This window comes from Melanotaenia boesemani, chromosome 2 (assembly GCF_017639745.1).
Source record: "Melanotaenia boesemani isolate fMelBoe1 chromosome 2, fMelBoe1.pri, whole genome shotgun sequence".
Taxonomy (NCBI): Eukaryota; Metazoa; Chordata; class Actinopteri; order Atheriniformes; family Melanotaeniidae; genus Melanotaenia; species Melanotaenia boesemani.
The window spans coordinates 33,511,883-33,538,448 of NC_055683.1; the positions used below are offsets into that span (position 1 = coordinate 33,511,883).

At 38.1% G+C, this 26,566-nt stretch overlaps 1 protein-coding gene and 3 non-coding genes across 6 annotated transcripts; 3 read left to right on the forward strand and 1 right to left on the reverse strand.

Annotated features, from left to right (window-relative positions):
* Positions 1-978: 978 nt before the first annotated feature.
* Positions 979-26,547, forward strand: kcnh6a (potassium voltage-gated channel, subfamily H (eag-related), member 6a). Of its 3 annotated transcripts, none has more exons than XM_041975962.1 (16): positions 979-1,167; positions 4,013-4,243; positions 5,868-6,017; positions 7,213-7,316; positions 8,028-8,337; positions 9,946-10,148; positions 18,352-18,777; positions 19,445-19,874; positions 20,105-20,304; positions 21,521-21,773; positions 22,325-22,518; positions 22,647-22,746; positions 22,830-23,102; positions 23,502-23,685; positions 24,092-24,299; positions 25,150-26,547. In XM_041975962.1, the coding sequence occupies exons 1-16, from the start codon at positions 1,092-1,094 to the stop codon at positions 25,435-25,437; spliced, it is 3,630 nt and encodes a 1,209-aa protein (XP_041831896.1). In that variant the 5' UTR covers positions 979-1,091; the 3' UTR covers positions 25,438-26,547. The 3 variants fall into 3 exon arrangements, with proteins under 3 accessions (XP_041831896.1, XP_041831903.1, XP_041831912.1); XM_041975969.1 differs by having other exon boundaries at positions 23,505-23,685; XM_041975978.1 differs by having other exon boundaries at positions 19,448-19,874.
* trnac-gca lies at positions 5,762-5,833 on the forward strand. The gene has a single exon. It is a non-coding gene; the product is annotated as a tRNA-Cys (tRNA).
* On the forward strand, positions 20,654-20,725 carry trnac-gca. The gene has a single exon. It is a non-coding gene; the product is annotated as a tRNA-Cys (tRNA).
* Positions 23,730-23,801, reverse strand: trnac-gca. Its single transcript has one exon. It is a non-coding gene; the product is annotated as a tRNA-Cys (tRNA).
* Positions 26,548-26,566: the final 19 nt, after the last annotated feature.

A 26,566-nucleotide genomic window follows, 5' to 3' on the forward strand; every position in this document is an offset into this window, starting at 1 on the left:
GGTTCTGCACTCTGTCAGACCAATGTCAAGTTTTCCACAATAAACTAAACATAACAACCATCAGAATAAAATGCTTCCTTGCTGAGAAATAAAACTCAAAGTGATTTATTGAATAAAACCAACATCACTAAAAAAAAAAAACATAGCAGGCCCACAGCCTAATTCTCTCTTTTCTGATTTTAAAAGCCTTCTTGATGCAAAAGTGGCCTAGTAGGACATAATTAATTGTTTTTAATTTATTCTATGAAACAGATTTGGATATTAAAATAAAATAATAAAAATATCTGAAAGAAAACTTCCAGGTAGTTTTGTAAAACCATATATTACCTCAACACATCAGTGGGGTATATAAAGAAAAGCAATTATAAAGAATGGAAACAATACACGACACGTCATTAAACTATTTTAAATAAATGTTTCGCTCTCGGGGATAAGACAGTAAAACTTATTTTGAAAGATAAACTAATGTTTCCGTTGCTGTCATCTATCTTTAGTCTGCTGAGCTGACAGTCGCTCCTGTTGATCCGGGAGGCGGTGGAGAGGGGAGGGCATCTGGGATTCTGGCAAATAGGAGGTTCTTCTCTGCCGTCTTTATCGCTTGTCGTGTCCAAACTTGAGGGAGAATTCTGCGATTATAAAAAGAACAGGCGGATCCTGCGCATTACAGCATTTCCTCTCAACTTTCTCGCACAACAGGTTCCTAACTGACGACTCAGATATTTGTTTAACGGCGTGCCACAAGGTTTTTACATTATCTTAGAATACTTTTCGCTCTCTCTCCATCTTATCCTCGGTCAACATCCTGCATCTCCTATCGCCCGGGCAACCAGTTTTCATCTCCATCATTCTCCAGGCTTCATGCCTTAATCCTTCAGCATCAGCGGTAGCTCGAAAGAACCATAAAACAAGAAAGAACAACTTCTTTTTTTCCTCTTCTTTTTTAAAAAAATATATAGCCTATAGCCTATTTTTTTTTTTTATTAACTATCGTCCTCCAAGTAGTAGCAGTAGTAGTAGTTTTGTCTAATTTAGTGTTTATTTTAAACTAGTGAGGTTCATGTGTCGGGGAAGTATCGTCTCTCAGCGCCAAAATGCCTGTGAGACGCGGTCATGTTGCGCTCCAGAACACCTACTTGGACACAATCATCAGGAAATTCGACGAGCAAAGTAAGTACCCATGAAATGAGCTAACTGAATAGCCGGCTTATATTTATTCTTTGGCCACTGTTTTTATTTGTACCAAGGAAATTTAACTAAATGCATTTTTATTTTATTTATTTACTTTTACGTTTGAAAAAGCTGCAGAACCAGTAAAACCCAGATAACCTATAGCGCAGACTTGCTTTTCCATGTTAATTCATACCGTAATTGCTAGTAAACTAAATATCTCCTGAGAAAGAAGTTTCCCTCTTTTATTAAAAAAGAATCAATAACAGCTTATCAACAGCAGGACTAAAACCAGAGGAGTAAATAATAATAATAATAATAATAATAATAACATATCAAGCTGGTTAATGTGGTTAAAAACTTGTCATTTTGACTTTATTACCCTGTTTGTAAGTCATGTTTGCATTTTTTATGTGAAAGTAGGCAGACTGTTAGGCTGTTTGCACTTCATCATGCAACATGAAAATATCTTCTCACTGCCTGTGATGCTGACAGACCTTTTTGCTCCTGTAATGTTTTTGGGTTATTGCACCTGGATGTGTGTTTATTTTTGGGTGCTCACCTATTGCCTTTGTTTCATTAGCTCACTTGTTCCACAGGCTGCAGAAGGAGACCTCACACATTTACAAATGTTATCCTGCAGCCAGGCTTTTGATAAAACTGGATATTGCATGTGATGTCTACGTTTGACCTTGGCTTTCTTCTTCTATCTTCTTTACATAAAACTTATAAATAGTACTTTCTAATGCACATCAGTCATTTAAGTCGTGGCTGTTAAATTTTGTAATAAAAAACTATAAAACTCCTTACTGCATATATCTAATGTTGTATATAGAACTTCTCTTGCACTCAGTTTTTGTTCTCAGTCACTCACACAGCTTACTGCAAGTGTAAGACTGAAAATAACTCTGCTATCCTGATTAGATACTGCCCAAACATGGAAACTAATTGTTTGCTGACTGCTTTAGTCAGATCAGATCTGAGGCCAGCAATGTTTGAATCTCCAAAACTCCTTTGAGAAAGGATCAGTTATGTAATGCCTTTACAGTGTCCCTAAATGTGTGCATGTGCATGTGCACGAACAGGTGAGTGCACGTGCTACAGTGGTGCTGCTTAGCAACAGTGTGACGATCAGTGGTTTTGCTTTGAGCCCCAGATAATGACTTGGGACAGGATGTGCTTTCCACTAGAGTAGCTCACCCATTTACTTTAAAGACAAGGACCAGGAAAAAAGACCCTCTGCTCTCATCTGTGTGGGCAGCAAACAGCTGTGCAAACCAGTTCATCCACAGCATAATAAAAGGGACAGTTTAACGCTGCAGAGGTTACATACTTACTTTTCATCCAGCTCTTTGAACTCCTTCATTTGCAGCCTTCAAACAAAACTGCCCCAGTTCACTTTCCTTTAGCATTTTTGGCATCACAGCTGTTGCTGGTGCCACGAACATTAAAATCATCAATAACAAGAAAATGAATATCAGCGAGAAAAAAACTGTTAAGGTTGTTTTTGTGCAAGCTGACTATCTATGAGATTATTGACGGTGCTGTTTGACCCTTCAAAGAAGAAGACATAATATTGTATTGAAGTACTACCATTTAATTAGAGATATATTTTTTTCAATTTACATAGTTTCAACTCATCAGCTTTGTAAAACCAAAATGATTCACAGTTTTTAACCATGATCATTACTCCTCAGAAAAAGGTACATTTACAAGATAGAATCCATATGTAAGTCTGTATATATTAATTTTACTCTACTCACTTTAAATAAAGCCAGCTTGTAGAAACATTTCATTTAATTTTTACAAAAGATCACTTTTATGCTCATCAAAGCCTTTGTGTGTGCTTATTAGCACTTGAAAAAGCTTTGAATACTTATTTATTATTGGTGAAATGATAAAAAAAAAATAGTGTTATGCTATAAAATCATATGTGCACACTATAGAAGAACTGATAAGAGAGCATCTCAAAACAGTTATTGATTTTAAATTTCCCTTTGCTTGATATAATTTTTTGTTCTTTCTTTTAAATCTTTACGTTATTTTTTCTCTTTTACATATGGCTGCTTAATAAAGAAGGAATTAAATTAAATTACATATAAAGATAATAGATAATTAACAGCTTAATTTAAACATTGTTTTTGTCATAAAATAAATAAACACAGTATAAAATGCAAAACAGCAAAAGCATCACAAATAAAATGAAACAAACATGCTGAGATGTCTGTCACAAATTGTAAACAGAAAGTCAAACTATTTTGCGATTAAGTGGATAATTTAAAATGCTAAACAAACAGGTTAAATCTGACTGACGTAAGCAGGCTGTAAATTCCCACATGTTACCTGAGACGCAATGGAGGCTTCTTTTTTTTTATTGAAGTGCCCACCTGCTTCTCAGTCTCCTTGGGAGAAACTGTGCATTTAATAACATTAGCACCATGGAAAGATGGACTTCATTAGTTTTACTTCAGCTTATTGTCAAGTGAAGAGGAGGGGGAATCATTAATTAAAATGAGTGACCTCACTTGATAAAGTACTATATGCATTATATCTGTGTATATACACAGTGCATATAAAGTACTATATACCAGTATATAAGTACTGTAAATACATTAGAAAACTAGAAATTCAATCCATGTAATTGGAACCTATAATCATAATACACATTTATCTAAAAATAATTTTAGTTGGTTATTAACAAATTTAATAAACTCTAAATAACAATGGTTGAGCAGCTTTGTTTCTGTCATTGCTTCCTATCTCCAGGTCCTTCTCACTACACACCTACTTTGATTTTTCCCTTTTTTCAGTCATCACTTCACATTATTTTTCCGCCACTTTTCAGATCGGAAGTTTATCATTGCCAACGCCCAGATGAAGAACTGTGGCATCATCTACTGCAATGAAGGCTTTTGCCAGATGTTTGGTTTCACCAGGGCAGAAATCATGCAGCAGCCCTGTACCTGCCAGTTCTTGGTTGGTCCCGGCACCATGAAGAGTGCACTGGCCCAGCTGGCACAGGCCCTGCTTGGCTCTGAGGAGCACAAGGTGGAGATCCTCTACTACTCTAAGGAAGGTGAGGCTCTAGGGATAAAAAGGGGCTAAAAAGGGGTTAAGCCGCTGGATGGAGGGAGAAAATCAAAGCACCTATAAGGCTGGGAAGAAGCCTTCTGGCCAATTGAAAAATCTTGCCTTCTGGACAGTTTGTCATGGAAACACAATGACTGAAATCCCCCATATGGCCATCTATTATGTGTATACCTTATTACAAGAAATTATTATTATTTTTTTTTTTTGTTTGTTATTTGAAAATGCAAACTCTTCTGAATTACTAGAAGCATAGCAAACATTAATTCAAAACTATTCACAATGGAAAGAGCCAGAATCTACAAGATTGTTATATTACTTAGGAACTAAACTGTGACGCAAACCTGAAAGCAACTCTGATATGGAGGAAAACATCTCAGTCTCAGTGCCACAGTAGGCGATGATCATTAACTCCTGCTATGTTTTTTCAGACCTCTTCTGGGCTCTCCATGATTCTGAAATTCAGCCAATGTCCATATCAGGGTTTTATAATCAGGCTTTAAAACCATGTAATGTGTTCTTGGCTTTAAATCACCATCCTGAGATGAGGGAGGCAGACTCAGCATGATATTCTTTATCATTTTTTAAAATCTGCTATTGTTTTTGCACACTTCCTTTATCTCTCCTGTTAAACCATATTGGTTTCATCCTAATCCCTTCTTCCATCATAGTGCCAAGTATGTTTCTCTCACATCTGCAGCCTGTGTTTGTCTTTGATGCAGAAACATTTTTGCCAGTTGTATCATTTTAGAGAAATTATCTAAGTTGGTGAGAAATTAAGAACAAATTAATCAACATGACTGGCATTCAAGCTTTATATTGACTGTTCAATGAATGTTGAAGCTTAATTTAATTTTGGACTCTCATAATCTTTATGAATTATCTAATTATTTCAGCAGTCTGTTTTACAATCCCTGATCTTTTTCGCCTGCAAGCAATGAAGTAGATCAAGTAGAACAATAAGATGCCTTTATCTATCACTGAATAAAGGCACTGAAAGTCATGATGGAGCCACAGAAACACGTCATGTTCAGGAATGTCACAGGATATGAACTCATATGCATTCAGTGTTGTCACTCTAACATACATTTGGGCGTGACGTGTGCAGTCTACTGTGGTGTTGTCATGGAAATGTGATCAAATCCACTAAGAGTCTATTTGTTTTGTCCCCTGCTTCCAACTGGGCTGCCAGGCAAAGCAAGCACAGAAATGTGTGAATAAGCAAAAGCAATGTGATTCAGAACAAGTGTAACCTCCAGACTAAAACTCTGAGCTGCTGAATAGGGGAACATACCGTCAACATTTGTGTACATGCATGGTCCAGTGTTTGTCTCATCTGCCCTCTCTCCTACTTTTATTTTTTAGGCCACACTGATTTCAGAATGAAGTTAAACCTGATGGAAGTGTTGCTAATTCTTTTTTTGCTAAGAATGTCCACCCCTTTTATAGGCCCCACGCTTTCCCTTCACATACCATTTGTAAAATAATAGCATTCATTCTTTTCTGTGGGGGTGTAGCTCAGGGGTAGAGCATTTGACTGCAGTTCAAGAGGTCCCTGGTTCGAATCCAGGTACCCCCTACCTTCTCATTTTGCTGTCCTTCTCTGTCTACAGGGACCTGCCGACCTTGCCGCGTGGATGTTGTACCTGTTAAGAACGAGGAAGGAGTTGTCATCATGTTCATTCTTGACTACCAGGAGCTCATTGATCCAACCCTGAAGAAGTCAGGCATCAGGCAGAGGGTCACCCAGGGATGGCTTTACTGTAAAACTCATTCATGTTTCTCACATTTATACAAGCTCATTCTATATTGTAATTTTTAAAGCCTGATAAACAGTATGAATAGTGTTTTGCTGTTTTTAAAATAATTAGCCTTAGTAAGATACTTCAACTTATATTTTACCCATGTGATTAAAGAAGAGTAAGGGGATTAAATGGAAGCTGGCTTAGTTAACATTTGTAATACCTTTCAAAGTAGGAAGGGTTTAGAGAGATACTTTAAACTACTCCAAGCAAAAATTAGAACTTAATATTTAAAGGCAGAAATCAAGGCAGACAATGATCAAATGCATTTGTCAAATTAAAAAAATGGATGTGCCCGAACTTTGTTTAGTTAAATGAAGAGTAAACTGAAATAATAGCTTTTGGTACCAAGACAGAAATAATTAAAGTCAACACTTTAAACAATGATGGTAAAAACCAACTACCAAGTTAGAAATGTAAAGTAGTCATGGACTCAGACTCGAATTTCAGCATCACATTAAGACAGTTGTGCAGTCAGCCTATTATCACTTAAAGAGCATTTCAAAGATTAAAGTACCAATGACTCATCAGGATTTAGAAAAACTTGTCTATGCATTTACTTTTAGTAGACTAGACTACTATAACACTGTCCTCACAGTTCTTCCTAAAAAGTCCATCAGAGAACTGCAGTTAGTCCAGAACGCTGCTGCTCGAGTCCTCACTAAGACCAAGAAAGTGGGTCATACAACTCCAGTTGTCAGATCTTTACACTGAATTGACTTCAAAATCCTGCTGTTAGTTCACAAAGCAATGAATGGTTTAGGACCAAAATACATTCAGGATCTTCTGGTTTGTTATGAACCAACCAGACTCCTCATGTCAGCTAAACATGGAACTAAACGTGGAGAGGCAGCGTTCAGATTTTATGCTCCTCACATGTGGAACAAACTCCCAGAAAACTGCAGGTCTGCTGAAACTCTCAGCAGTTTTAAATCAGGGTTACAAACTTTTCAATTTGCTGTCTTTAATCAAAACAACAATTAATTCCTCACACTGGAAATTTTTTTTCTTGTATTTTATCTATTTTGTCTTATACTGACTTTATTTAATTTCATTTATTTATTTATTTATTTATGTATTTGTACTTTTTAGTGCTTCTTCTGCACCCCATTGTAATGCTTTTAATGCTTTATATATACAACTTGCCTTGCCATAGGTCAGAATCGCAGGCTAAAGATGAGACTGCCGGTACTACGCTCTATGCGACGACCTTCACTCGCCAAAGATCAGTTTGAAGGAGTGGTGGTGGATTATCTGCAGGTGAGATGGTGTGACACTGCATCACTCAGGAAATCATAATGTGCAGTTCATGTTCATGTTTGTATCCTGCATTCTGCTGCAGTAAATTGAAAAAGAAAAGGACGTAACAACAATCTGAGAAAAAATTATTACAAATATGTCTTCTGACATCTCATCTTTACCCCACTTTCATGTTCATGTTTTACTGTTCTTTAATTATGCACAAAAAGGACAACATATTCTGCATCCAAATGATGTTTTTTTGTGCTCCCTTTTCACATCAAAATCTAATACCAATGATTAAAGCAGCATTGCTTGAGAAAACAGTGATTCTAGGGCTCATTTCTCAGCTCAAAAGGACTCTAGATGGAAGAAAGAAAGAAGAAAAACCTGAGTTTATCTTTCACTTCTTAGAGTTTTCGTTCATTTCTGTTTAGATTTCTTCTGCTCTGGTGGATCACACGTTATGTGAAGCAACTTCCTGACTGTATCCACACGACACTGGAACTATAGTGGGTCAGACAAATTTTCATGCTGGGACTGTTGGAATTTACATGCTGGCATGACTGTGACATTCCTCAGTGTTTTAGCCCAGTCTCCCTGAGGAACAGAATAGTTAAAATAAAAACAACAAATGCTGTGTGTCCTTGCATATAATCTGTGTTTAAATGCATGAAACATGTAGCTGCAGACACATGACCTCCTACATAATGATTATTCTGTCTGTTACAGCCAAACAGTGAGGAAGTCCCTTTGAAAGAGTTTCGGATCCCTTCCAAAGAGAGTTGCATGCAGTCTGAGACTGAGGCTCTGATAGAGCAGGACCTGGATCCTCCCCCGACGGCAGCCCAGTCCTCTACTAAACGGTGTTCCCTCCTGACCGATCGGCTTGACCCCAGCATAGCCTTTACCAGGGGTACGTTACCTCGGAGCTGCTCCAGAGACAGTGTTCGCAGCCTTAGACGTGCTTCATCACTGGATGACATCGATGGCATGAAGGCAGAATGGAACAGTCGACCTGGAGATCCGCAAAGTAACAGCAGTGAGTGTCTGAGCGAGCATCTCAGTGGAAAAAGGAAATTGTGATTAAAACATGAAATTGCTTAGAATAATATTTTGAATAAACGCCATATTTGCCTCACAAAAAACTTTGATAAAAAAGATAATGTCAAAAACAAAAATTACACTAAAGCTGTGGTGTTTTTGGTGCAAACAAACAGGTAATTTTTATTTTGAAAACTACAGGCAATGCTAGATCAGCACAGTAAAAGGATCTCTCTAACATAACATTTTCATTATTTTCTGTATTGGGAGACCTCAGAGTGCATTATTATTATTATACGTTGTGATATTTGATTAATAATCATTGTAAACAAAGAAAGCAAACATAAAAACCATAAGGACAGATGGCGAGCTCAGATCAAGACCATTGTTTGACCAAATGCAGCTGTTTGATGCTTATTCTGTCAGTTTGTGTGTATTGTTATGGAAAAATGATTATCAAACACTCAATCAGGTGAATCGAACAAGTAAATTTATTAAATGATGACTGCAATCATGAGAAGTGCCCACTCAGCTTGCAGGCCGACTGCGGAGTATTGAAAAACGGAAGTCATACACAGATGTTTTATACTATGCTTCTCGGGCACGGTGTCATTCAAAGGGTGAAGATAAGTCAACTCCATATATGGAACATTCTATGGTCGAACTGGCATTTGAACAAACTCTGACATTCAAGCAACCTCGAAGAAACCAAAAAACAGGAACTTACTTAAGAGGAACTCACTAAATAGGTAAATATAGCTAGTAAACAGGGTGAAAGTTAACTTCCTCCACAATAAGTGAAATCAACTGTAAATACACAATGTTCAGATACATAGAGTACAAAATGAAATTTCTATTACAGTTTGTATGTGTCTTTGTGAACTTGTTTTTATAATCATACTGACCTAACCTGACTGGACACCAACTTATGGGGACTTCCTGTAAGTATGGGCACCACAATTTTGCCCCCATGGAAATAAAATGATTTTTAAGGGTTAAGACTATGTTTTAGGTCAGGTTTATGGTAAGGTTAAGGGTTTGGGTTATGCATTCAGTTATGGTGCTAAGCTGTTACAGTTGGAGGCTAGAGACTGCACAGTCAATGGAGAGTCCCAAAGGGCCATATAAACCAAATATGTGTGTGTATGTGTAAAAGGGTTATGGTGCACTTGTACTAAAACTGCACATCTGTCTCCCTTATTGCTTGGGGGAAATATAATTGTGAATGCTCTGTTTTTGTTGTACAGCATTCAAGATCCAGTCACAGTCTGGGCTGTAACACTTGTGTTTTCTTTTACTTTCTCCATGTTTGTATGCCCATATTTGCCTTTAAGGCACTCAGTGATTTGGCCTTATTTTATTGCTATAGGTAAAAAAAATGTTTTTTCCTGAAAATATGTCCAGTTTTCATTTAATATTTACCCTCTGCACATGTATGTATATATATATTTATAAAAAACTTTTTAAAGTAAGAATGGCATAAGTTTTTTAAAAATGTGATAATTTTATTCAATTTTCAGTTGCACTTTCGTTTTTTTCTCATTTATCTTTCAGTACACACTTAAGTTTTTTCTGTAATTGCTACTGTTACCCTTTCTTGTTCTAGATCTGAAGACGTGTGCTCTGAACTCCACCTCTGACTCAGACCTTATGAGACATAGAACCATTGGCCGCATCCCTCAGGTCACCCTCACATTTGGTTCTGACCGCATGAGACCTCCTTCACCCACAGAGATTGAAATCATTGCACCCAGCAAGGTGAAAGACCGAACCCAGAACGTCACAGAGAAGGTTACTCATGTCACACAGGTAAGACATCTTTTACTATCTCAAAAAGAGCTGATAAAATTAATATTGTTTGCACTTCACTAAATTCGGCCATCTTTGGTGTCCTAAATCTGTCTAGAAAGAGCCATAACACTGTTAGCACTGCTTGAACTGTTGTCTGAACTGCTGTGATTCAGATGCTGGAATAATGTTACATAACAGCTTTTTCTGTTTTTGGCTGTCTTTGGCATCATGTCTGGCTAAAATTATCGGGCATAATTTTTTCTTGAGCTCTCCACACTGGCACATCCATTCATTGTCTCTGCACAGAGTTTGCTTAGACATAGGTGCCTATAAATGGCATGCTCACTGAATATACTCCGTTTCAGAGTGAAAGTGTGAAAAAATAATCTCACCTGAGGTGTGACTTATGTGGCACTCACAACAGAGCCAAACTTCCCAGCCACCTGTCATCCCTTCATGGGGTCTCCATCTAACAACTGAGGAGGGTCTCCAAAAGAAAATTGATGTCTCACACTGAAAGTACTACATAATGGGTCCAGTCTCACTGTGCCACTTTTTAGAGATTTATTACTTCCAGATCAGTTGAAGCTTTGAAGATATTCTTACAGTTTCATGGTGTTGCTGAGGTGTTTGAAATATGTAATTTTACTTTTTTTTTTAAGAATAATTTTGCACATTTTCTTGGATTTCGCAAACTCAAAGCTAATTAATGTTTAAACTTGCTGTAACTCTGTGGTACTTAAATGATTGCAGTATTTATTTTGTACTAAACTGCACATTTGTCTCACAGTGACTACAATTTCTAAAGGCTGGTTCGTCTTTTAAATTGCCCTTGGTTAGCTACTGTGAGTCCCTAAGTACATTACATCAACCTAGCTGATATTCTGCTTTGTTATGTTATGTATAAATCTAGTCTTTTGAGTCATAAATCCTAGAGCAATTTACACAAAACTGTTATTTTAATGATCTTGGAGAGAATGTTAATTGAAATCCTTCAAATCTCTAAAAAGTACTGAATATGTATTTCTTTCTTTGTTTAAAGTATAACTACACACCCTACTTTTTGCGTAACTCCACCCACTGTCGAATTTGAAAAATGGCTGCAGGGGTGGGGTGGGAGGTGTGGGGTGATCGGGGGCGGAGAGTGGGCGGGTTGGGATCAAGCTGCAACCTCCGCCTGTAAAATGTGAAGCCTATGCGGAAGTGCAAAAAACTTGCAGTTTACCCCTCATTTGCTAGGGGCTGGCTCCAAAACAGAGCAAATCCCCATAGACTCCCATGTTTACCTTCATGACATCTGTGAGGGGTGTAATTTTTTTTATTACTCATCCGTTTGGATGTTATTTAATCTTGAAATTCGTCATAATTAGAGGCATATCCTTTTGATTGACAGGTATCCAATATCTGTGGAAAGAGGGCAGAGTGCAGCACAAACGCAGTTTTTAGCCGGCTAACAGTGTGCCTTAGCTTTAGCCCGCCTACCTCTGTTAGCTGGTTAGCTACCGTTGCTCAGGGTTAGTTCGGTTAGCTCTTAGCTACAGGCAGCTCGGAGTTTGATGGTTGTCAATCATCTACCCCCACCTTCACAGTCCCCCTCTCACCTCCACCTCCTTGCCCATTTTTGGATTTTTCAGGGACTAATGAAACACGTGACAAAACCAAGATGGCGACAGTGGGAGCCCAATGAGCTTCACCTTTGCTCTTCAGAAACCTACGGGTGACGTCACGGAGGCGCCGTCCATCTTTTATATACAGTCTATGGTTGGGATACACAGGCAGAAATAATTGACAGACAGCAGCTCAGCTGACTAGCAAGATAGAAAGCGAGATTCACAAAGCACCTACGCCACAAAGCGGTGTTTGAGGTGGAATCTCCTCAACTACACATGAACAAGATGGTCCTGAACCGTATCAGTCTGAGTCGTTCATTCATATGCATTGGTGGGTGTAGTTTTTTTTATGCCTGCAAGGTGAGGATCTATCTGTTTTCATCTAGATTGAGGGGCTGTAGAGTTTTTAAAATTTTCTCATGACGTAGATAACCTCTCTGTCACGAAAATGCCGTTATGAGCTATTTTTTACCCACAAAATACCCTTTTTAAAATAAAATTTAAAAACACAAATTTTATCAACAGTATATGCTGTCTTGGCCAGGACACTCTTGCAAATGAGATTCTTAATCTCAGTGAGGTTTTTCCCTGTTAAATAAATAAAATGAAAAAATAAATAAATAAATATGTGGTTTTCATCACAATTAAGTAATACCGTGTTGTTTACAACTCAAAAACACATTTTTGGGTGCACTACCCTTTAAGATTGATCTAAAGTAGAGGCTATTCACCTATCCACGTAATTGGCTCATTTATAGGTCAGCTCCAGCTTAAATAAATATATCAGTATGTTTTTTATAGTGACTGTCCAGACCTGTGTGGGTGTAAGGCTCGACTGACATAAATCTCCACAACCTTTAATCAGACTATTCAGATACGACTAAATAAAACTCTAGCTCTGTTAACCTCAGTTAAGTCTGCTTGCTGTTCTGGATCCATATTCCTAAAAAACTATTTTATCTTAAGTTTCACTAATTTGTGAACACTTTCAATACTTTCCAGTTTCGAATATGCAGTTTCCTTGCACAGTCTCACACACAATCTATCCGATTATCATGAATGAGCCCAAATTCTCATTGTTTATGTGCTTCATTTATCATATTGATTGTTTTTTTTTACTGAACGCTGTGATAGTAGTGAGATCGCACTTCTTCACGAGCAACTGTGATACTAAAAGCTGGCTGTGAGTCAGTGCACAATGTGGAGGCAGCGTGGCCCTGGAAAAACTGACTGTACAAACAGAAGTCCTCCAAAAGGCCAAGCAGAACATTTACCTCGTTATCATGTTTTTGCTGATGTCATGAACAAGTCTGGCAACAAAGCGAGCCTTCCTCTGTTTTAATACAACAGCAATTGTTTGTTTAACTGTCAGTAAGGTTTGATTTATTTTTTCTTATGTTTCTGTTGGACGGTAGAAAGCATCCATTACAGCTGTCTCCAACTGCCTTTTTGTTGACAGACCACACACCATCTTACTCAGGTCTTAGTTACGATACCAAAGTTTTTTGTCTAGCAGTGATTATTTAATATAATCTGGCTTTTTAAAAATTAAACAACCTTAGACGGACAACAGCAGATGACCGTGACTTTTCTCTGTGGAGTTTGCACGTTCCCTTGTATTCGTGGGTTCTCTCCAGGTCCTCCGGCTTCCTTCCACATCTTAGGTTAATTGTTCTCTCCAAATTTTCCCTAGGAGTGAGCATGTTTTTCTGTGCTGGCCCTGATAGACTGGCGTCCTGTCCAGGGTGTACTCTGCCTCTCGCTTGAAAATTGCTTTGACCCTGAATTGGAATAAGCAATGAATTAAAAAAATAAGTCATGATAAGTAATGTCTTAGAACTGAAAGAGGTTGTAGTCTTTTTGCACTTTTCTTCCACTTTTTTGACCGTGTAGCATCCCTCTTCTTTTAGAAGTAGTCAATACATTTTTGCCTGATATTCTAGCTGCTTAACAGTGCTTGATCTTCTTGGTTGCATTTTGCATTTTATAATGCACCAAATGTCTTTGATTGGCAAAAGTTCTGCATTGCAGGCAGATCAGCCTAGAACCTGAACTCTTTTACTACAGAGCCATGCTTTGGTCATACGTGCTATCTACTATTTAGCATTATCTTGCTAAAATATGCAAAATCTTCCTTGATATTGTCTGTATGAGAGCATATGCTGCTCTGAAATCTGTGCATATGTCCTGCACTGATGGAGTCTTTCCTGATATGTAAATAGCCAGTTCCATAGCACTAATGCAAACCCATACTCTCAGAGATGCAGGGTTTTAAACTCAGTGCTGATAACAAAAATAGTAACAGTTGATAAAGTGAAAATGCAACAATGAAAAGGTACTTTTAGTGTATATTTTCTGAACATCCTTGCGATATCAGTGATGATGATTATGTCTTTTTCAATTCAAACTACCAGACTATGTTTTCTTTTGTAATACATACTAGGGTTGGAAACATTTATTCACTGTTTACTGATTTGGTATTAACTCCCCAAATAGACATTTTTTGATAAACATTTGTATAATTATTCAATAATACATAAAAGCCATTGTGTCTGTTGTATGTTATCTCAGTATACATGGAAAATTGATAGTATAGAGAGGAGAGGACTTGCTGCTGAGAGCGTGAGCCTGTATGTGGTGTATGTGTGGATGTGTGTGGGGATCACAGACTGTATGTGAAGCTGTCTGTGGGAGTATACAGGGGTCCTGGTGAGATGTAGTTATGAAAGCGAGGGAAAAGGGCAGCCGCTGTGAGTCTATCGAGCGGCTTTCGTTGGCTTGATTCTGCCAATGACCTTGGCCTCTGTAGCTAATGGAAATGGAGGGCAGCATCTATATCTGTCCCACTAAATCACATTGCGGTCCCCCTAAAGCTGTCTTCATGTTGGTGCCAGTTTGAGTTTTCTCTTGTTCCAATGGCTTAATTTGCTTGTGGGGATATTGTAGTTATGAGTTCTCAGATAATGCTGCATGTTAGGCTTAAGTCACAGGAATCCTTGTTGCTACCATGAGACAAATAACTGTGGTCAATTACCAAAACAGAGTTTTCTAGACATCTTTGTTGTGGTTTGTTTTATTTATAACCAAATTTTATAAGCCTGGATTTTTTTTATTATAATAGTTTTGTTTGGGTATTGAAAACAAACAAACAAACTAAAACCCATTTCTTTATCTCTTCTTTTTAATTGGATTTCGATTTGTCACCTTACAAAAAAAAGAAATGACGGTTGTCATTGATCTTTGTTCGTATTGATTTGTCTGTGTGAAGCACACAATGTGATTGACTCAGCTGTAGCTTGTCAAAGACAGAGAGTAGAAAAGCCACCGCTCACTGTAACCAGTTATATGTGTATTTGAGGAAAATAAAAGTGTGTTATGTGGTGCCCCCTGGCTGTGAATGAGCTTACTACAGGAAAAATTTAAAGAAATCTGTACTTTGAGTCGAATGGGGTTTTGGTTTTGATCTTGTTTTATGTATAAATTTATTAGCACACACATATTCATAGTCACCAAATATAAAAAAAATCATTTTGTTCCAGTTCATTTGTGCCACCTATAGTTTATATGTTCTCTGCAGTAAAGACAAACTGTATCTTCACCAGATGTGTAGGAGGTCATTAAAACAAGCCAGTGGCTTATTCCTGCCAGTGTTTAGGTTTGATCATAAAGTTGCTTCTGGGTTCTTTAAACATGTTTAGTTAACTATTGATGTAATGCTAACACAATTCATGTAAAAGCACACATACATTTTTACATAATTATGTCTCTAGCCAATCATGAGACAGGCTGCTTGTGAGAAAGGTTCTGCCAGACAACTAAAAGCCAAAAGTCCATATTAAAAGGGTAAAAGGGATGAATCTGATTTTTAGTGCAGGTTTGTTTGCAAAACCCTAGTAGAGGAGGAATTTACAGTAATTCGTAAAACCAGTGGATCATTTTTATGTGTTTGAAAAATCCCTTGATGAGGGCAGGGCTATGGACAAGGAGGAAGAAGAAGGAGGCACAACGGAGGAAGAGCTAGACTGAGGTTGCTTGCTCCTTGGTTTTCGTTTTTCTTAGTGTTAGATTTTCCCTATTTTTTACTCTGGTGTGCGTCATCATGAGCATGAAGCACAAACTTCAGCCTGTAAGTACTTGAGCTTTCACTTGGCTTTTCATGCTCCCTGCTGTTCACCTCCATTTCGCCCTTTTTTAATTTCAGCTCTATATGCCTCTTGGTTGCTACCATGTTACCCATTTACATTTCTCACTTTTGTTTATTCCTCTTCCTGTCCCCCAGCCTCCTTCAGTATTTAGTGAAGCTCCGTGGGTGAGCAGCCTCTTCATTTAGGTTATGACTATGCCATTTTACACTGTGCTGCTCCTGTGTGCAGATATTTTGCAAATATAGTTGAAAAGATCTTAAGTTAATTGACTTTCATTCCATCTTGGTCCTTCTATAGCTTTACTAGGGCATTTAAGTACAGAAATAGATTTTCTTTGTTTTTATTTTTTCAATGTGTTAAGGTATGCAGGAAAAAATTACATGGATTAAGTTTACACTTAACTATGACAACTGAATAATTTTTCTTTATAAACAGTCATATTTGTCATTTTAAATGTTATATTTTGAGTGGTTTACATTAATTTTTTTATATTGTAGAGATATGAGTTTCTTACAGTTATGTTAAAGCTTCACAGTTTATTTTTTGTTGATTTTAAGTTTCCATTAGCTTTCACTTTGCAGCAGTATTTTCAGTCTAATACATAGGAAACATACTAGAACATGATATCCTTCTGAGAAAAATGTTGCATGCAAACAAGAGGTGATCTTTGCACACTATCATCTGGTTTTTGTTATGGAACAGTAGAGGACCACATTAATATCATGAAATTTCTTGGATGATTGAACCTTCCCTCGTGTGTTTACATTGCCAGTACTGTGTTGTTTCTTCATATCCGTTTAGCCCTGTAGGAGTGCCAGGAGTTGTTGGGGTGGAAGAAGTCATTTAAATGCATTTTCTTATCAGATTTATAAAAACAGGAGGATCATAAGCCAGCATCCCTCTGTAGTAATTGCCTGCTTATTCCTTGTAGGGATATAAGGGTATTACAAGTTTTTTCCCTTGTAATCTTTTTTCTACCATATATGGCCGGGTACACATTTAGTAACTTTTTACATGCACTTTGTCTTTGTGAAAGCATTTCCTTTACTATTTTTGGATTTTGTTCTTATTTACACTGGCAAAGGGAAACATTAAATATTTTTATAATTTCTTCTATTAGTATTATAAATTTCAAATGACTAGAAGAGCAAATAATGTGCAGTAAAAGCATACAATAGGAACCTGTTTGGATCTGCACTGACAATTTGGCCAAACAGCTTTCTGACCTTGCTGTTAACATAAATTGATCAAAATCACTACAGAGTGCCCAGTCAATGCCAGCATTTACCCTTGTCTGCCATTGACCACAGTACTAACAGGAGGAGTGACATGGGTGAGACAAAAAAAGGGGGAGGGGTCTCATGGTAATGAGAGGCAGGTGAAGCGACAGAGGGATGTTGAAAAGAGGGAGTTACAAGAGATATTGTGGCACTGGGTTTTTACAACTGGATTGTGGTGTTTGTGAAAGTCAGTAAAACCTTAGAGTCATGCAGGACAGGAGGTGGTCAGTGCACAGCAGGCTTGTGGGCTTTCAGAGCGTTTGCTGCTGTGGTCGACACCAGGATGAGAACCTGGACATGGAGACTCTTATTGTTGTTCCGGTCAGTGGGCTCTTACTCATTGCTGACTACTCAGTCTTTGTTGAATGCATGTTTTTTTCTGTCTGCCTGTTAATTGTACTTCACAAATTACTCATAGAGGGGTGCCAATGTTCAATGAGGATTTTGTTCATTTTTCACTATTTAAAAAACCAGAAGCCACAGTTTTCCTTAACTGTCAGTACAATGTGTCACATTAAAAAACAGTGTGGGTGGCAGATGCTGTTAATTTAATGTGCTGTGACATTTTGTCCTGCCTAAGTTGTTGTGCATAGTTTTTCATAAAGTATGACTTAACTTTGGCACAGTACTTTAAACATGTGGTGTGGAAAGTGTTTCACTGAGTGTCAAACAACAAATAAAGACTAATACATGATTTTCTTTTTACGTTTTATCATTTTGCACAATAAAGTGTTATTGTGTGGAATTCTGCATTTTATCTTAAGACATGTAACACTGGACTTTAATTTAAGAATTTAGCATGGTATATTCCTGCATCTTAATTATATTTAGCTGAAAGCTTCTAATATAAAGTGTTGAGTTTTCATTAAAAGTGGTGAAACATAACTCACTGTTTACTGCTATTTTCATTCTTTAAGGCAACACTGTGATCCTGTAATTAATTGTGCCCACTTTATACTGCTTTTTTGTCAGTTTATTTTTATTTTAATCCCAATTTTGTTAGTCTCTAAAACACTGTATAATCTGTCTTAACTTACAATTTTGTACATGTAACACAATAATAGAATAAGACAATATAGTTAATTCATCCCATTAATGGATCCCACTGTATGTTTTGCATTGATTTCAACATCTCTTTCCTATACCCCCCCCCCCCCCCCCCTCTCCTCCTCCTCCTCCTACACAGGTGTTGTCCCTTGGTGCTGATGTACTGCCAGAATACAAGCTCCAAGCCCCACGTATCCACAAGTGGACTATCCTTCACTACAGCCCCTTCAAAGCAGTATGGGACTGGGTCATCTTGCTTCTGGTCATCTACACTGCCATCTTCACACCGTACTCGGCTGCCTTCCTTCTCAATGAAGTGGAAGAAGAACAGAGGAGATCTTGTGGTTACAGCTGCAACCCACTCAATGTAGTGGACCTTGTAGTTGATGTCATGTTCATTGTGGACATCCTGATCAACTTTAGGACCACATACGTCAATCACAACGACGAGGTGGTCAGCCACCCGGGACGCATTGCACAGCATTACTTCAAGGGCTGGTTCCTTATTGATATAGTTGCTGCAATCCCATTTGATCTCCTCATATTCCGCTCTGGGTCACAGGAGGTGAGAAGGAACCAAATAAAATGGATGATAGTACTTTAGAAGAAAAAAGGAAATGTACATTTTTCATTTCTTAGTGTTTAACATTAGTGACACATGCTCTTTTTCTGCTTCCAAATGTAAAAAACATGTTGTGTTTGGGTTTTGGGTGTCATTAGAGATGAAACCCTCCAGAAAAATTTTATTTCTAATATCTCCAAATATAATGTTTTTTGTCAGTTTATGGCTTTAAAAAGACAGAAATATCTTTCTAGGTAGTCTGTGCATTAGCACACCACTGTATCATTTGTAATACTTTACATGACTTGGATACTTAACCCCTTAATGCCATATGTATCATATTTGATGCATATTTTCTGAGACCATTTGCATCACTCCATGGTAAAAACTTGTCTCAAATCCCTACACAGTCTGATACTTCTCTTCTGCCCCTTGGTGGATACATTTTGCACAACTGGTAATAAACAGTAAAAATACAAATGTTCATTATTTTTTTATATTTTGTTAAAGGGCCAAACAAATACTTCAGATTAAAATAAAATTAATTTTTCTCCCCATTTTTTTTTTCTTGGGTCACTCTTTAAAGAGTAACATGTGCCAAGAACATGGTTGTTACTTTTGTACACCAGCTCCAAGTAGTGCCTTCCTCTAACATTATCTTGTCTTTCAGCAGACAGAGCCTCAGACTCAAACTACATTGATTGGACTATTGAAGACAGCCAGACTTCTGCGACTGGTGCGAGTGGCCAGGAAGTTGGATCGTTACTCAGAATACGGGGCTGCTGTCCTTTTTCTTCTCATGTGCACATTTGCCCTTATTGCTCACTGGCTGGCCTGTATTTGGTATGCCATCGGTAATGTGGAGCGCACTGGCTCTGCCCGTATTGGCGGTATGAAGATTGGTTGGCTGGACAACCTGGCTGACCAGATTGGTAAACACTACAATGACAGTGACATCACTTCAGGGCCTTCCATCCAGGACAAGTATGTTACAGCCTTGTACTTCACCTTCAGCAGCCTGACCAGTGTGGGCTTTGGCAACGTCTCTCCCAACACCAACCCAGAGAAGATCTTCTCCATCTGTGTCATGCTCATTGGCTGTAAGTAGAGTGGTGAAGACCTCCTTTTAGAACAAATGCTTTTGGGTTTCTTAAATAGTCCACATTATAGAGACAAAAAAAAAACAGAGTGAGAGGTGTAATATGCAACAATGGTTCCCTGTATGGGACTAAATCCACTGTGATAATGTATTAGCCATCTTAACTTTCTGGCTCCAGAGAACTAAGTGTTTTGTCTGTTTTTTTCCTGTGTTTTCCTGTGTCTCACACAGCTCTTATGTATGCCAGTATTTTTGGGAACGTGTCTGCCATCATTCAAAGACTGTACTCAGGCACAGCCCGTTACCACACTCAGATGCTGCGGGTCAAAGAGTTCATCCGTTTCCACCAGATCCCTGGAGGTCTGAGACAAAGGCTGGAGGAGTATTTTCAGCATGCCTGGTCCTACACCAATGGCATAGACATGAATGCTGTAAGTTAGACTAAGTCTGACATTAGCTCACAAGAGGGCTTTTGTTTTTTTGGTTTTTTTTTTACCTCCCTACAGACTATGAATGCAAACTAGCTTGTTATAATCCGGTATGCTTATATCTGTTGCTGCTGCTTCAAAATCCTGAACCCAGTTTGAATTATAAAGTGCAGCTCACTTTTCTGGAATTGTATTTTTCATATTTCTTTTGCTGCATTATCAAACATATTTTGTGTTTGACCTTAATAGCATGCCAAGGCTATTCCTAGGCCACTACAATGACCACATATTGCCTATCTACCAAAATATAAAAAGCAAGTATTTCATTTTGTGACAATACTTGCTGTATAGTGGGGGTATAGCTCAGTGGTAGAGCAATTGACTGCAGATCAAGAGGTCCCCAGTTCAAATCTGGGTGCCCCCTTTGCTGATAGAATGACCCTTTCCCTATACTACACAGAGATCATAGTTTCTCTCTATCACTGTATGTTTGTGAAGTCCAAACAGCCAGGTAGACTATATGTTCTGTTGGACTTTGGTCTCTAGCATCTCTTTGAAATAAAGTATTCAATAAATATAAGATATTTATCAGCATCTATTACAGCTGCTTTCTTTGTGGTGCTTTTTATTGTCTATTCATTGTGTTACCTTTAACATTCTGTGTTTGACCTACATGGTTTATTTGCCATTTTCTGTGTAGCAGCAGTGGTACAGTTTTCCAGCAGTAAACATTCACTTTAATCACATTTAGACTATTTAATAGTAGTAAATCTCAGAAAAGGCGTCACCAGTGGGTTTTTCATTAAGAGGCATGTCTCAGTGTAGAGCACAGCACTATAGATCAAGTGCCTCCTTTTCATTTAGATGCTGTTTTCACAGAGATTGATATAGTTAGTGACCCATTTTCTGGCAATGATGTGATAATTTGAATCATACCACTGTTTGGACTTGGACTGCTCAAAGCACCAGAAAATGATGCATTCAAGAAACAGCATAACAGCCTGTCAGTTCGTTATTAAAGCAGCTAATCATGCTAAGCTGATGTCCCACTTGAATTGATCCGACAGCTTGTTTTCCTTCTGTCATCCCTTGAGTTGTTTCTGTGTACTTTTCAGATTTACTTTGCATTTTCCAGTTTTAGTTTATTTGGTTTTAAAGCTACAGAACAATAACACAGATAACTATTTGGAGTCATTGTGTACTTTCTGTTTACTTGTAGGTTTTAAAGGGTTTCCCTGAGTGTCTGCAAGCTGACATCTGCCTTCATTTGAACCGCAGCTTACTAACGAACTGCAAAGCTTTTCGAGGTGCCAACAAAGGCTGTCTGCGAGCTCTGGCCATGCGATTCAAGACCACCCACGCTCCACCGGGTGACACGCTTGTCCACAGTGGGGACATTCTCACTGCTCTATATTTTATTTCCAGAGGTTCTATAGAGATCCTAAGAGATGATGTGGTTGTGGCCATATTAGGTAAGCTCCAGGGCACTTTGAAAATATAAACATGTTTAAGTAATCAGCTTATTATAACCAGATTTTAATGCAAGTTCTGAAATAAAAAAGAATATTAGCCTTTTTGTGTATTTTTTTTCAATTTTTTAACTTCTCTTACTTTTAGTATCTCAGTTTTCTCTCTGCTTATCCTTTCTGTTGCTCAAAGCCACAGTCACAACTAACACTGACTTTTACATCACGCTAACACACACACTGTCATGTTGCCAGAGGTGTTTGGGCACAGCTCCACTTTCATTCCACAGTGGCATTGATCATCAATAGGGCCAGCACTCAGATCCAGGCTGCATTGTTCCTTTTTTTTTTCAGCAGGGTTTGTGTGAACCATTAATTTGTCCTGAGCTGTAGAACCATTGCAAATTAGTGTTGTTAAGTTTTTCCTTTTCTGTGGCAAGAATTTGATTTATGCATCAACTTCCTGTCAGTAAACTGTTTTTATTATAGCTAAAAAGCCTTTTTTGGTGAAGTATTAACATTCTCTTGTGTAATTTCTTTTATTTTGATTTATATAGGAAAGAATGACATCTTCGGTGAACCCATCAGTCTGTATGGGAGGCCAGGGAAATCCAGTGCGGATGTCAGGGCTTTGACCTACTGCGATCTTCACAAGATCCTGAGAGACGACCTGCTGGAGGTTCTCGACATGTATCCTGACTTTGCTGAAATGTTCTGGAACAATTTGGAGATCACCTTCAACTTAAGAGATGTGAGTGCTACTAGAGGGCAAAGTTAAACATGCTTGTAGTGATTATGTTTCCTGCACACAGTAATCCACGTTTTTTGTCTCAGAAAATCATTTTGAATTTTTGAATGACTAAAACTAAGATGTATCAGGCAGATAGAATAAACCCGCCAAGCCCGAGCAGGGACTCTGAATGTGGCTGCCGATTGACAAGGCATCGGAGAAGCTCCCTGCGTCGGCGGAATAGGCCAGGTGAGTGAAGAATAAAGCTTTACACGTGTTGCTATACTACCATGTTGTCTTGCAATGACTGTCTTATGATTCTGTGTACACAGATGGGATGGATGGTGAAGATCAGCCCCGTCCAATCGCGAACCATCATCATTGTAAAATGACAGGATCTCATTGGGGAGACCTCGGTAGCAGTGCTAGCATCTGTTCACAGTCTAGTGATGAGGAAATAAAGCCCATGCAACAAAACAAGGGGGAGCTATACCCAAACGGGGACACCAGAAACCATCCACCTTCAGTAGTTAGCCTCCTGCCTCACAGTGGACCCTCTGCTGGAATGGGACAGTCCTTAGACCTCGGAGGGCCTCTGTACTCAGGTAGAGTGCCTAAAATCCTTTCATCTGACCTGCTTAATTTTTATCATTGATACAGTGTCTGGAAATGTCCCAGAGGTACCAAACTACTTCTCATATCACAGTTCCATTTGGCTAAGTTACCAAAACCTTGACAACACAACAGCAACTTTACATTCTTACTTATACAAATCTTGAATTGGTTGCTGGTTAATGAAATATAGATAGATTATAGACTTACAGTGGCATTACTTTTAAAATGTTTATCTTAACGAAACAAATAATAATACAAAATAGAAATCAAACTATACAAAACAAAAGTTTTAGTGGATGGACAACTGTATCATTACTAAACTCTGCAAAGTAACAGAAAACAATTATTGGGACATCAGCTGAGAACTCTTTATCTTTTCCTCTGTACAGCAGCATCCCCTATCGGCATGTCCAGTTTATATGGCTACTGGCCAGATCGCAGAGCCAGCCAGATTTCAGAGAGCCAGAGACGACCGTCCTCAGTTAGGGCCACTCTTCCACCTCCAGTTTGTGTTGAGGACCGGTCCAGGGAGCTGGAGTCCAGACTAGAGCTTCTTCAGTCTCAGCTGAATCGGTAAATGAACATAATATAAACTGTCTCATACAATGAGGGCAGAGAGGGGGCACCCGGATTTGAACCGGGGACCTCTTGATCTGCAGTCAAATGCTCTACCACTGAGCTATACCCCCTGTGATGAAAAGCAAAGCTTTTTTGTGTTTTCATAATACTTTAGATGTGCTTGATAATTCAAAAATCTTTGTGTGTTTCCTTTGTATGTTTGTTTCCTTTTTATATTGTATGAAATTTAAAGATGCTGTGGCAAGGAAAAGAGAGAGACCTAGTGTAAATTAATTTATAAACAAATGAGTGGAGGGAGTAATATTTACTGAATCAAAACACAGAATAAATTGAGTGTCTACTGATTAAAGAGATACACTTTTAAACTGTCTTTACTGATGCTTCTTTTAATCCTGCCCAGGCTAGAGACCCGTATGACTGCCGATATCAATGTGATCCTGCAGCTCCTCCAGAGGCAGTTAGTCCCAGTACCACCTGCCTACAGTGATGTGTCCCCCAGCCCTCACCCACCTCACCCCACCACACTGTACAGAACAGGAGTGCCCACAATCCACACCATTACTCCAATCCAGCCAGTACAGATAACCAGCACTGTCTCAAAGTTACAGGTAATAGGACTGAGTTAATACACATATACTGCATGTAGTTATCTCAGCTCACTGTTCTGTTTCCCATCTATGACTCAAATAAAAAGTGAATAAAACTTAAAATAAAATACTGAAATAAATATTGATTGCACAATGATGGAATAATGCTGGACATAATCATATATAATCTTCGTGAGACTTCTAGTCCTATTGGCCACTCACATCACTTTAATGTTCAAGTCAGACTAAACCATTGACATTGTATTTCTGGTGAACTCCCTTTACACTCAACATTAACACTCTCCATTCTTTCTGTGGTAGTTACTTGTTTGCATGAAACAACACTCAAACCAAGTTATTACTTTCTATGAAATTATGAAAATTTCACATGTCTTTTCAGTTGAAATTCTTTGTTTACTCTCATCATGAAAGGGACATTGGCCATTTCATGATTTTGATCATTGTGAAGCTGCAGCCTAAACACAAAACATTTATCTGTTTTACAAACTTTATTTGGTTTTGCATGACAAAAGGTTTTTGGAAATCTTGAAGATAATTTTACTGTGAGATCACCATTTCCATGAAAACCTGATTCTTGAATGAAACATTTACACTGCTGCATAAAATTTTATGCTTAACTAATTTTTAACCGTTATTTGTAACATCTAGACAGATTTATGATTATTCAGTTTGTCCTTTACTGAGGTACTATGCTTCAGTACTTCTGAAGGTTTTGAGAATTTACTCATTTATACACAAAGTCTGGAAGGTTACTCTATTAAATACATGATTACATACACCTAATGCTTTCTAATTTTATGATTTTGTTTTTTGTTTTTTTCATGAATTAATGTTTTTTTGTCTTTTCCAGAGTCCAGACTCTGACTTAGCACACAAATCCAAAGACTCCTTATCTAGTGGTATCCATCTCACAGTGGCATCAGATGACACCATGTCCTTGTCACCAGAAGCTGACCCTCCACATCTGCCCTCTGTGGATCTCACTCCTACTCCGATGTTATGGTCTAATGCCCAAGAACCTCCTGGACTGTTATGTGGAAGTCAGCGCTTCCCCTCCCTTCCTGAGCACCTTGAGAACTCCATAGAAATGCAAGAGATCCAAAGGCACGTCTCTGACCCTGTCCTACCTGGCAGCTAAAGCAGTCTTGTCCTTTTTATAGGACAGCCATATTTTTTTCCCCCAAACTGAGTCTTTCCTCCACCTAAAACCTCCTGTCCTGCTCAGAAGTTGCTGCAGAGAAAGGGTTGCCTCCTGTTTCTCACAGACTGCTGAAGTTCAGCATCCCTTCAGATCATGTGCAATGGAGAGATTATTCCTGTCCCAAAGGGTGGAAAAGTTTTCAAGTCTGAACTGAGAGTAAGGACAATGACATTAAAGCAATCACTGGATCTGAATGCTTCACAAACCGCATCCCAGACTCAGGTTTCATGAGGAAAAGAAATAACAAGGAAAACTAATATGGTTCACGTTTGAAAAATGCTCGGCATTTACTTTGTTCAAGAATTGCACATTTAGGATTTAGTATAGAAAAATGTAATTACTTGGTATTGAATTTATTTTTGTAATATAAGAGATATGTTGGTTACATAAGGACCATACATGTAACAAAGATGAGTGTTTTAGGTTCAGTGTTGCTGTGGTGTATGTTGAAAAATATGATATTAAATGTCTGACACATTGTAAGGGATAAAGGTTTAAGGCATGGCTGTGAAAAATGTCATTTTCATCTCATATTTCTTGTAACATTGTGACATAAAACAGCCATGCTTGCTGAGTGTGTCATTTGATCATTGAAAAGTATTGCAGTGAACACAGTCAAACTTCATAGTTTATGTTACATTTACTTGAAGATCTTGTTTTGATCATGACAGCTTGTTTTCTCTTGTTTCTGTGTCTGTTTATCTGTGCTGTTCAGCTCAGTTCAGTGTCAACTATTTGTCAAAGTGAAGTAGTCACATGGTTTAGAATGAAGTCTGTGTGGAAAAGCCAACAATGGCGGGTTTGTTCTGTCACAGCAGACAAGACTGTCACTTCCTTTGAAGACATCATGGAGAAAGTGAAGAAGATGGTAAAACATAAGCTGGAAGACAAGTGAAGATGATGGTGACCTTTAAATGCAGAATTTGTTTAAAATGTGTGTGAGTTCCAACCACAAGGTGAATGTAATGAGTATTCAAGCATTTACAGTTTTGTACAATTTTTCATGAACCACAAATTCCTGTATTTTTTTTTCATAATAAAGATACAACACAGTCACTATTGGAGC